At 39.3% G+C, this 12,638-nt stretch overlaps 1 protein-coding gene across 1 annotated transcript; it reads left to right on the top strand.

Annotated features, from left to right (window-relative positions):
* The first annotated feature begins 3,433 nt into the window (after positions 1–3,433).
* Positions 3,434–3,683, top strand: LOC102951099 (60S ribosomal protein L38). The gene has a single exon (XM_007086395.3). The coding sequence runs from the start codon at positions 3,471–3,473 to the stop codon at positions 3,681–3,683; it is 213 nt and encodes a 70-aa protein (XP_007086457.1). The 5' UTR covers positions 3,434–3,470.
* The last annotated feature ends 8,955 nt before the right edge of the window (positions 3,684–12,638 follow it).

Below are 12,638 nucleotides of genomic sequence, written 5' to 3'. Positions count from 1 at the left end.
CTTTTTATGAAGTGGGGAGGGGCAGAGGGAGAGAAACAGAGAATCTCAAGCAGGCTCCACCCCCGAGAGTAGCCCAACGAGGTGCTCCATTTCACGACCGTGAGATTGTGACCTGAGCCAAAACCGAGAGTTAGACACTTAACCAACTGAGCCACCCAGGTGCCCCATGTATTTTCAATTTTTTTTATTGAGGTATAACTGACATATATATATTTAACTTACAGTAATAAAACCATAGGTACATAGCCAATAATAATAGTATTATAGATGAGTTCCTTCAATAATTGTGTTTCTCTGAGTGAAAAGGGAGACACAATTCTGACATGTCTTCCTCTGATCTCAATACCCAAGTGGCTCTCATAGTGTGAACATTCCCCAGGGACATGTGAGTGATATAATGGGATTTGGGGGAAATTTTCACCATTTGGAAATTTATCCCTAAACACTGTACAATGTTCAACTCTGCTGTAGTAAGGAGTCCTTGTACTGCAATGTGTGAAGGATGACTCACAGTTTGCTAAGCATAATTTTTATTTGTTCCCTCCCCCACCATGCAAAACAACATGATGTTGCAAAGAATATAGCACTGGGATCAGCAGAACTGACCAAATTTTCAAATTTGATCACCATTCAAATTTTAGCTTCGCCATTAACTAGTTCTGACACAAAAGCCAAGTCTTGAACCTCTTCGAGCTCCCACTTCCCCATGGATAAAAGTGGGAAAACCTCAAAGGAATGTAGTGAGGATTAAATCAAATAACACATGCAATGTGTCCAGCATGATACAAGCAAAAATATGAACTCTCTTCCCAGCCCCATAAATCCCAGAAATTCTAATACAGAGTTCTCAGAGCATTGTCCTATTCGTGTGCATCTCTCTCACTAGATCAGGAGTTTCCTGAAGGCGGTAGCTAGGATGTTGCGTACTTGTACTCCACACATCTAGAAGGACAGAGTTAGGAGTTCCGCTATGGTAGAAAGAGAAACAAAGAGTGATTATTGGTTTCTGAGCACAAGTGAAATAAACACAACTGTATTATCTCCCAGAAGCTTGAAAACACCATTCATAAACACTGTCTCTACTCACCTGCCTCAACTTCTCTCCTCTGTGTATCCCAAAGGCATCCATTCCTACCATGCTGATCCTGCTTTGGCCAAAGTCCCCACTGACCTCCATGTTCTCTGTGTTCTCTCCCTCAACCTCTCAGCATTATTTGGCACAGTTGACTGCCTTTCGTTGAAACGCTTTTTTCTCTTGGCTTCCATGACACCATGCTCTCATGGCTTTACTCTGTTCAGTCTCCTTTTCTGTCTCTTCCTCTTAAAAAAAATTTAGGGTTCTAAACTTTGTAGTGGTCAGCTCCTTCCTGACCCTCTTCTCCATCTACACGCTCTCACCGGTGAGCTCGCCCATTCGCTTATTGGATAGTGAGCACCACCCAAATGCTAACGGATCCCACATCTTTATTTCTAGCCCTGATCATTTCCCAGAAATCCAAATTATATAATCAACTGTTTCTTGAGGTCTTCACTTATATGCCAAATAAATCTTTCAAAACTCACACACATAAAAGAGAAAGTGTGGTTCCTTTTTCCCCTTTCCAATTGACTCCTGCCCTAGAAACCTCCATCTTGGTAAGTAGCACTATTCTCCCTGGACATTGAAACAATTCTCAAACTTTAATATGTATATGAATCACCTGGAGGTCTTCTAATTCTGTAGGTCTCTGTTATAACATATGATTCTGCATTTATAATAAGTTACAAATGATGTGATGCTGCTAGTCCTCAAATCACATTATTGAATAGCAAGGACCTTCGAGGTAACTCTTAGTGCCTCTGTTTCCCTAGTGAACATTCCCCACACATGTTCTATCAGTAATGCTTCATCAACCAGATTTCTTCAGAATCTGATTATTTTCCAACTCACAGCACCTAGTCAGTACCACCATCATCTGTCTCCTGGACTATGGACATAGATTCCCAACCATTCCCCTGTTTCCACTTGGTCCCCTGCTCTGTAGGATGTTGTGTCCACTGCAGCCTTAAAATACCAATCACATCAGATCACAACTAGCCAAAGTTTTGCTTTTTTTTTTTTTCTATCACACCTACAATCAAATCCCATCAATGACTTTAGAGTAGCCCCTCCCTGTCCTTCACTTTCATTTGGCATCACTCACGCTATGTCCCAGGAAGATCCAGCCGCAGTGATCTTTCACTCTTTAAATTTACCAAGCTCACTCCCACCTTGAGGTTTTTACACTAACTGTACTAGCACTGCACTGCTTGAAAGACTCTTTGCCCTTGACCTTTCACAGGGTTGGCTCCTTCTTGTCATTCAGATCACAGCTTAAGTGTCATCCAGAGTGACCTGCCCAAACATCCAATCCAAAATAGCCACTCTGTAACCTGTCTCTTGATATCAAATCACTGTTTTATTTCTCTGCACTTTATTTATGCTATGTGATATTTTTCTGTATTATTTATTTGTTCATGTTCTGTCTCTGTTCCCTCTTCCCTCCCTCAATCTAAATCCATGCTCATTCTCTCGCTCTCTCTTCCTCTCTCCATCTCCCCCACCTGCACTAAGAGGTAAGCCCCACAAAAGCAGAAACTATGTCTACCTTGTTACCAGTCAACCACCACTTGATGTATGATTGCATGAGTAAATAAATGATTGAATGAAAAGTTCTGGAGTCTATTGCAGAGTGAGAGGGGATATGTGCCTGCCTGGTGTCTGGGCTTTCCACTTTGTCCTGCAGGATCCTTCTTAATTTCTTCTCTGAGTCCACTCAATTCCACATGGTATACTTAAAAGTGAAGATAATCATCTGGGTGGGGGGTTAGGCTGTCATCATTTTTGTCATCAAAGGACCTTGGGTTTCATAGTCTCTACCACAAACACTAGAATTCAGCTCATTCGAAAATGAGCCAGCTAGATTCTCAACTAAAAACAGCATTCCCTCTGAGCATGGACTTCATTTCCATGACTCTCCACTGGTCACTTTCAAAAGCTATACTTAACTCCACACCCATTTATTATTTGAGGGTGGCAGGGGTTGGAGGTTGGAATGGAGCTTACTCATAGTGATTTGAAGACGTAGTTTGATAGGATTATTATAACATACATGCGTGGAAACAAGGCCGTTCTGATGGGTCACAAAGTGTGGTCCTCTAGCCGGTGGTATCTATATTACCTGGGAACCTGTTAAAAATGTAAATTCTCAGGCTCCGCCCCTGACCTGCTGAACAGAAACTCTGGGAATAGGGCCAAGCAATCTGTTTTAAAGGTTCACTAGATGATTCTGTCACATGCTAAAATTTGACAGCTACCAACTTAAACCATTCACATATTCCACCATGATCTTCCATTGCTCAGGAAAGTTGGTGATCTCAAAAATACTTTGTCTATCCCAGCCTTGCAGCTCACTGCGCCAGGCACATGTTCTCCTGTGCTCCCCATAGCCATGCCTCACAAAACTGACGAAATCAAGGACCTTCTGCTCAAAGCCAGAAGAAGCGATGCCAACACTGTCAAGGTCAAGAAAAATAAGGATAATGTGAAGTCTAAAGTTCGATGCAGCAGATACTTTCATATCTTGGTCATCACAGCCAAAGAAAGGGCAGTGAAACTGAAGCAGCCTCTGCCCCCCAGGTTGGCAATAAAGGAGCTAAAATGACCCTGGCACTGATTTCACTGTATTAAAACTTTAAAAATCTATTTAAAAAAAAGAATACTTAGTCTAGGCATTATATAATATCCAAAAGGGTGACTCAGACCTGCCCAAGTTGAGTATTAGCAAGCAGATACTCTGGAATGCTTGACTGACCTAAGTTTATCCAAGAAATGGGACTCAACTAAGCTTCTTCACTCAGTTTCCTTTTACCTTTCTTGTCACTCTCTGTTTTTCCCTCCAATGCAGCTGCTACCACTCCAGCGAGACCGCTGGTTCCCGATATCCAAGAAAAGAACTAACACCTGACTCTTAAACTAACTGGGTTTTAAACTGCTGGGTAGTAGTCCTGCAAACACACACACGCACACATGCACACATGCACACACACACACACACACACACACACACACACAGCATCTATTAAGTTGCTGAAAGAAATTCCAAGTGCGCAGTCATATCTGAACTATATGTCTGTCACCCAGTTGTTCAATGAACCAAATCTCAGCAACCTCAACATGTATTCAGTTCAGGCAGACTTGATATTCTTAGTATCACAACCACAGCATCTACCTGCTTTCAGTTTTGATCCTAGAAATATTTCTGTGTCAGCCATCATTAGTTTCAAGATGAGAACTTACATAAGTTAGTGGTGAGTGAATTAGTTTAAAAAAAAAAGCTAGTACTTGTGCGCATTGATTCCCACTGTTGGTGGCTTATTTCCATGGAATCACTGTGGATCCATGTTTTATTAAAACAAAAGCAGATATTGTAGGTTGCTTTGTAGGTCGTGATTTGCTTGAATTGCTCTAGTCACATGTAGAGACAAAGCCCTTTTCTCTACTACCCACCCCCAGTTTATTTGTTGATTCCTATTAAATTTCTCAGTTGTCAAAAAGAGAAGACACCAGCATTATGACTAGAATCATAAATTAAGGGTGATGTTATCACAGAAGTTTGAGATGAAGAAGGTAGAGGACTCCAGGAAATTTGAATAAGCAGTTTGGTCACCACTTGGTTATATATGGCGATTGAACAACTAAGAAAAATGATAGTGAAGAATGAGAACAATGTTGGAAAGGTGTTACTTAGATTACCCTAACATATTCTAGAATGTCATTCATTCTTACATGGATTTGGTCTTGTTATCAATCATACTATTTTCCCTATGTTGCAAAAAAATGAAACTCGCAGGAATACTGATCTCATTCTTCAATATCTATATTATGAACAGATTCTACTTTGCTTTAAATATTGCCATAATTGGAATACCATTTCACAATTACATCAGACTTGATTACTGAAGCATCTTCATATGCTTATAGTACATTGTTCATTTTAATAATTATTATGAACCTGTGAGGAGAACGGAATAAAGATTATCCTCCCCATTCAAAATATCAACATCCGAAAGTCAGAGATGTTAAATTTCATCAAGACCGCATAACTAATCCATGTGGAGCTGAAGTGAATTCCAGTTCTAGCACTTTCTCTATTATATTATACACACTTGACTGCTATTTCTAGATATCCTACAGGGAGGTAGAAGAAATCTTTGTTCAATAATTTAATGTTGCTTTACTCCCTCCTGATTACAGACATTTTTAGCCATAATGACAAATGCTGTTTTAAAAACTATACTCACTGACTGATATGAGAAATCACCTTCTGAAGACACAGGCCCATCCCACACTTTGCAATGTTTCTTATCATGCTAATGTTAAATGTTGCGGGGGGCAACAGCAGGGACGATGGAGAAGAACATTCATCACATGAAGAAACAGCCCATATTGATTTTTCTTCCCACTGTAAGAGACAGGTAATACAATTTCATTGCCTATTCAATACGAAAATAGGACTTAATGGAGTTATGGTTTATGATTTGGCCATTGTGTCATGCTTCCCTTCCAACAATCTCTTCTCCATCTCAGACTCCATCCCACGACGCTAGGTAACCAGATAGCTAGATCTGCCTACTGAGGACCAAATGCCATAGGTTCTGCAGAACATGAAACAGCATGTATCAAGGAAATAATGAGAGAGAGACCAGTCTCTACAAGATACTCACCTAACATGCCTGAAGAGCACTGGTTACATGCCCACAGGGGCTGTCCCTCAATAGCACAAAAGAAAAGGCCACACTGCCCCAGAAGATATGGCTAGCAATCTGAAGGTCATGGCAATTTGAGAATGTATTAGTAGTGACAGGGTTTCTTTCAGGAATGATGTAGACTCAAAAAAGAGAAGGCGTTAGGTTTGTTTTCCAGTTTTTGGCTTATTTCCATGAAACCGGTGCTAATGTTGTTGGGAAACAATTCTCTGTGGGTCTCTCATTTTCTGCCCATCTTGCCAGCAGAAGCACTGACTTCTTTTGTTCCTGATTATCTGCACCAGGATATTTGTGTAGTGAACACTCATGGAAGATAGAGACGATATCCCCGTCCCAAGTAATGGGCCAGCAAGCTGGTTTCTCAGTATACAACTTTCAGATTTTCTAAGTGCAGTATTTCTATCCTATAATACAACTTAGCTATACATGTGGGCATCACCTGGATCCCTTAGGGTCGCACAGTAAAAATGGAGGGTTTAGGGCACCAAATACGCTGATGTTTATACTGCTCCCTAAGGTGTGAATAATAAAATCCTTTGTATCTTATCTAAATCTCTCTTGCTGATTTGGCCTTGAAATGACCAGGTAAAAATAACAGAAGAGTTGCGGTCATTTACATTCAGTTTTTTCTAGGTGAGTTTGCTAAATTACAGATTTGTGGTGCTAGTCACGCTTCCTTGCTAGAGATTAGTACTGGCTTTGACTGTTGATCTTTGGTATTATTGACCTAAAGAAGGAAAAAAATTAATGAGAAACTATTTATGGCAAAACTTTGGTTCAATACTAATATTCAGTAATTTATAGGTTTGCCTGTGTGGACAAATTATGTTAAAATAAATTTCAGTCAACAATAGCTAAATTATGGAAAGAGCCCAAATGTCCATGAACTGATGAATGGATAGACGATGTGAGATAGGTATGGAATATATGGTAATAGAATATTACTCAGCCAGCAAAACGAATAAAATCTTGCCATTTGCAACATGGTTGGAGCTAGAGAGTATTACGCTAAATGAAGTCAGTCTGAGAAAGACAAATACCATATGATTTCACTGATATGTGGAATTTAAGAAACAGAACAAATGAATATAGGGGAAAAAAGGAGAAGCAAATCAATAAACAGACTCTTAATTATAGAGAATAAGCTGATAGTTACCAGAGGGGAGGTGGGTGAGGGGGATGGGCTAAATAGATGATGGGCATTAAGGAGGGCACTTTTTGTGATGAGCACTGGGTGTTGTGTGTAAATGATGAATCACTGAATTCTACACCTGAAACTAATATTACACTGTATGTTAACTAGTTAGAATTTAAATAAAAAACTTGGAAAAAATAAATTTCATACATAAGTTACTCTCACAGACCTAGATCTCCTATAAAGTGTGTGTGTGTGTGTGTGTGTGTGTGCACGTACACACACACATGCACACGCACATGCACGGGCACGCGCGCGCACACACACACACACACACACACACATACACGTAGAAGTTCCCAAGGGATCTCTTTCTTTTGTACTCCATTACTTGTATGCCTACCACACTTTGCCATATTCTGTCTCTAACTTACAATTCTTGCCATCCTGACCATTTAGCTCCTCTAGCTTTCTTGATGCAGAAAGTACTTTTCACTGGTGTTGTTCTTTATCCCACAAGATAGAACAAGCCCCACCAGCATCCGCAATTCAAGAACCCACTGCTAGGGGCCAAGTTCCCTGAGGGGGATATCATACCATAGTGGTGACTGCTGCTTCTCACCCTGCACCCTAAGGGGCATAGTCCTTTCTGCAAGGTCTGTGGAGGAAGGGAAATGGGTCGTCCCCTATTGTGATACACTCCGTGTTAACTCAGTAGTACTTGGGCAGCAAAATTCTTTCTAGACATATTCAGAACCAAGTTTAAGCATGAACTGCCATGTAGGATCTTTCTTCTCATCTTCAGTGGTTCTTGGGTCAAGCTTCTCATGCATACAGCTTTCTGTTCTCTGTCAGGATCTGTTCTGTCTCACATATCTTGGACCCTCTTCACAAATACTTTCAGAGAGCCAATTTTCCAATGGACCAGACATGCCTAGACCCCTATTGGTGCTTGCCACAGGCATCTGCATGGCTCATTTCTTCACCTCCTTCAAGTTTGGCTCAAGAGTCATCTGATCAGGGAAACCTTTCCTAACTACCCATTTAAAAATGTTAACATCCACTCCCACCCAAGTTATCCCATTCTCTGCCTTATTTCACTTCGTCGCACTGATTACTTCCAAATGTACTATAAAATGGATTTCTTATGTTATTATTGTCTTCTCCTACAGAAGGACAAGTTCCAAAAGGGCAAGAGTTTTTATCTCTTTAGCTCACTGATATGCTTAGAATGGGGCCCAGCACCCAGTTGGTCCTCAATAAATATTTAAAGAATGAATGACTGAATCCTAGACTCGGGCCACATGTGTGATGTTCTCCTCTCACATAAATTCCACTGGCCACATTTCCACTAAACCTGACATCCAGTAAACATATTTTGGCCGAAAAGCTAGTTTTGGATAATGATGCAAAGGAGACATGCCCCACATGAAGGACCAAGCAGTTGGGCAAATTATGCTCCAGTCTCTTCTCCTCATTATCTTTCCCCTTTGAAATGAGGGCAGAAAACACAAGAACTTTTTGCCTGCCTCTTGTGTTCCTTGTAATGATTAGCCATTGTTAAGTCCATATAGTTCTTATAGCCAATAATACAACTCTCTTAATCCCTTTCTTTTTCTGTTGCCACTTAAAATTCCTTCAGAAATGAATTATAACTATTGAAACTTTAATGTAATTCAAGATATGCAGTCAAACGTCATAATGAGCTAGGACAGATTTTTGTCTGTGTGTTAACCATGGGGGAAATTAGTGAGAATTTGCCCATTTATTATAGATCAAAATGAAAAAGAAAGTCTTGATTTGGGCTTCACAAATCTATAAGGCAATACTGATGGGCCAGTAAATTGCTACAAGTTTTCAGAAAAGCATTTAGAATACCTCAAGTTCTTTTAAAATATTTATATATTTTAGTGTATTCATTACACTTTTAAATATACAGGTAGAAGGATATTCTTGGAAATGTTATTTATAATGAATAAAAAGTGCAAACAACCTAAATATTTGATAATAGGGGAATATTTAAATAAGTCACATTCTTATTCTATATAATAGAATATTAGTCTGTTAAATTGTGATTTTTAAAGCTCATCTAACAAAATTTCTCACAAGAGAACACTGAAATCTAAAAGCTAGATACACATTATACGGACCACTTTTCCAATGATAAAAAACATATCCATAGAAAAAAATAGAATGGAATTTGCCAATATGTTATTGGTGATTATTTCGGTCTTCATCCATTTGGGCTGCTGTAACAAAATGCCACAGACTGGGTGGCATATAAATAGTAGACATTTGTCCCAGTTCTGGAGAAGTTCAGGTGAGGGACCACCTCTAGGTTGTAGACTTCCTCACAGGGTACAAGGGGTGAGGGAGCTCTGCGGGGTCTCTATTATGAGGGCACTAATCCCATCCCTGAGGGCTCTGCTCTCATGATGTAATCACCTCCCCAAACCCTACCTCCTAATACCCTCACACTGGGAGTTAGGATTTCAGTATATAAATTGTGGAGGGCACAAACATCCAGACTATAGCAACTTCTGACTGTGAAAGTAGCATACATACAGTCTTCACAAGCTCTGATTTGAATTAGGTGCTACACGTACCATTTTGATCTGCCGTACTGTAAGTATCATTGTAATATGTCACAGATGAGGAAACTGAGGTTTTTAAGAGATGAAATAGCTATTTCAGTATCAAATGATCAGTCTGGGCAGTGTGAAATTTGATCCAGAATTTTCTACCTCCATAGCATCTGCTTTTAAGCACTATGCTCCATTAAAAACAGTTGATAATAACCCACCATGGGTGAGCTTGTGGGTCACTTTACTTTTGGTGGAGGCCAAGGATTATTTTCAGGTAGTTTAGCATTCCTGATGGTAATTACCATTCAGATGATTATTATCTTTTAACTCTTGTTCAGATCTTCACTGCCTCTCTCTAGGGTAAATATTTCAGTTTCTTATTGTTGAGAAAATACATAAAATACTTTGTCTTAAACACTGACCAAAAAAAATAGTCATCTTTACTATTTTAATCAATTGTAATTACACCATAATTATAAGAAAAGAAAAAATTCTTTCAGAAAAGAATTTTTAAACTAAAATTTAAACTAAATTGTAACCTAAAACTAGCACAAAACATGAGGCCAGGAGACTAGAATTGATTTCTTTCTTTTCTTTTTTAAGTAACCTCTACACCAACATGGGGCTTGAACTCACAACCCCGAGATCAAGAGTCACATGTCTTACCGACTGAGTCAGCCAGGCACCATTAGAGTTGATTTCTTGATAAATGAAGAAAACATTAGAACTATGAAAAAAACAAATTTGACTTCAAAAAAAAAAAAAGAAAACAAAAAACAAACCACTAACAGTTTAGGGCACCTCGGTAGCTCAGTCGGTTAAGCATCGGACTCTTGATTTTGGCTCAGGTCATGAGCCCAGAGTTGTGAGATTAAGCCCCATGTCAGGCTCCACGCTGAGTGTAGAGTCTACTTGGGATTCTCTCTCTCTCTCCCTCTCTCTCTCTCCCCCCCCCTCCCTTTTTCTCCCTGTGCCCCTCTCCCTGGCTCACACTCTCTCTCCCTAAAAAATAAATTAATTAAAAAATAAATTAAAAAATAAAACTAACAGTTTGATACACTCTTCCCCTGAATGAAATGTTGGGGACTCTCTTGGCAATTCTTCCAGATACCAGGTAGAAGAGGGTACACTGGTTACTTTAAGTAAAACAATCTGCTTTACAAACCCACCTCAGTTTCAAACAAGTATGAAGCTTATCAAATTGCCAAATCAAAAGAAAGACCGTTTTTACCTGAGAAGTGAAACTAAGCAAACTATACAGAACATACAGAGTCTTTATAACATAAGATACTCAGTTTCAAATTATCTGGTCTAAAAGAAAATCCTAGATCAAAAAATGTTCCTCAAGGGGCAACTGGGTGGCTCAGTGGGTTGAGTGTCAGACTTTTGGCTCAGGTCATGATTTTGCAGTTTGTGAATTCGAGCCCCACATCAGGCTCTGTGCTGACAGTTCAGAGCCTGGAGCCTGCTTCAGATTCTGTATCTCCCCCTCTCTCTGCCCCTTCCTCACTTGTGCTCTCTCTCTCTCTGTCTCTCAAAAGATAAACATTAAAAAAAACCTTTTTAATGTTCCTCAAGAGATCTACAAAATATGCAAAATAGAAACTTTTACAAAGTGTATTTAATATGGAATGAAACAAAACTAAGCAAAATTAAGAGTTTCTTTCAATTTTTAGGAAGGCATAATTTCTAGAAAATTTTCACATAAAAGTAAGGTGTAGAATTGTAAACTTATATCTTTAAGACAATGCTGCCACTTTAGTTGGTAAACATTTCAATACTCCCACAATTTTAAACTGTCATAAAAGGATAAGCCCAGGAGTTCTCAAAATGCTCTATACCAATCTATTTTAAGGAACTTGGGTGTTTTGAATATATGTTGTATTCCTCAGACACACTAAAAAAAATAAACAAATAAAAAACAAAAAACAGGGGCTCCTGGGTAGCTCAGTCAGTTAAGCATCCACTTTGGCTCAGGTCATGATCTTGCACTCCGTGAGTTCAAGCCTCACATCGGGCTCTGTGCTGACAACTTAGAGCCTGGCGCCTGCTTCCGATTCTGTGTCTCTACCCCTTTCACCCCTCTCAAAAGTAACTAAACATTAAAAAAATCAAAAACAGGATCAAAAACAAAACAAAGCAAAAAACCTAAAAAGTCTGTTTTTTAATCTGCCATTTTGTTAACAGATAATATCCTCCAGTTAAAAAATAAAGAATGTTCCTAAAATAATGTCTCTTCCCCTGAGGTACCCTTTGGAAGGTGGAAGTCAGTAATGCAATTAGATATCTAGGGTTATTTCAGCTGCCTGCCAAAATATCGCTCATGACTAGTAAAGTATGCTGAAAAACACCATTACATCAATGACAGAAAGGGCACAATTGTTCTTGTTTCTGGAATTCTTCTGATGTGAGTCAATTCACTGGGTGGGATTTCACTGGAAAATGCCTTTAGGAATGTTTTAAATGAAGGGAGGACAGAACCAAGCTTTCAAACACACACATAATGGACAACCATAAAGTCAGACTTCACCCAGCAGACGACAGCGATCAAACTCAAAGTAATATCTGCAGCTACAAAATCTCCAATTTTCTGTGCAATTTTGATTTCTATTTTAACAATTTAACATTGTTTCCTCTTGACAGCCCAAATAAAAACATTTCACCCTCCATATACAGGAATACAATTATGTAACTTTGCTTTTCATTTCAGACCTGGAAATGTCAGATTAAAGGCAGAGAGGGAATATGAGATTATTTTAAATATTGTTTTTGTATTTACCCCCAAATCCAAAAGCCACTTAAGAACTTGGACAATTTGGAGATGCAGAAATAATCTATAACAGAAAAGGACTTTCTGATATACTTTTAAACATTTTTAGACTCATGAACTTTTTTGAGAGAGAGAGAGAGAGAGAGAGAGCAAGTGGAGAAGGGCAGAGGAGGATAGAGAGAGAATCTTTAAGCGGGCTCCATACCCAGAGCAGAGACTGACTGAAGGCTGGCTTTGGGGCTCAATCTCCCAAACCATGAAATCATGACCTGAGCTGAAATCAAGAGTTGGACGTTTAACCAACTGAGCCACCCAGGTGCCCCTAGACTCATAGAACTTTAAACCCAAACAGAACATTTCA

The sequence above is a fragment of the Panthera tigris genome, chromosome C1, assembly GCF_018350195.1.
Source record: "Panthera tigris isolate Pti1 chromosome C1, P.tigris_Pti1_mat1.1, whole genome shotgun sequence".
NCBI classification, from domain to species: Eukaryota; Metazoa; Chordata; class Mammalia; order Carnivora; family Felidae; genus Panthera; species Panthera tigris.
This window is presented reverse-complemented; position numbering and strand designations above follow the sequence as displayed.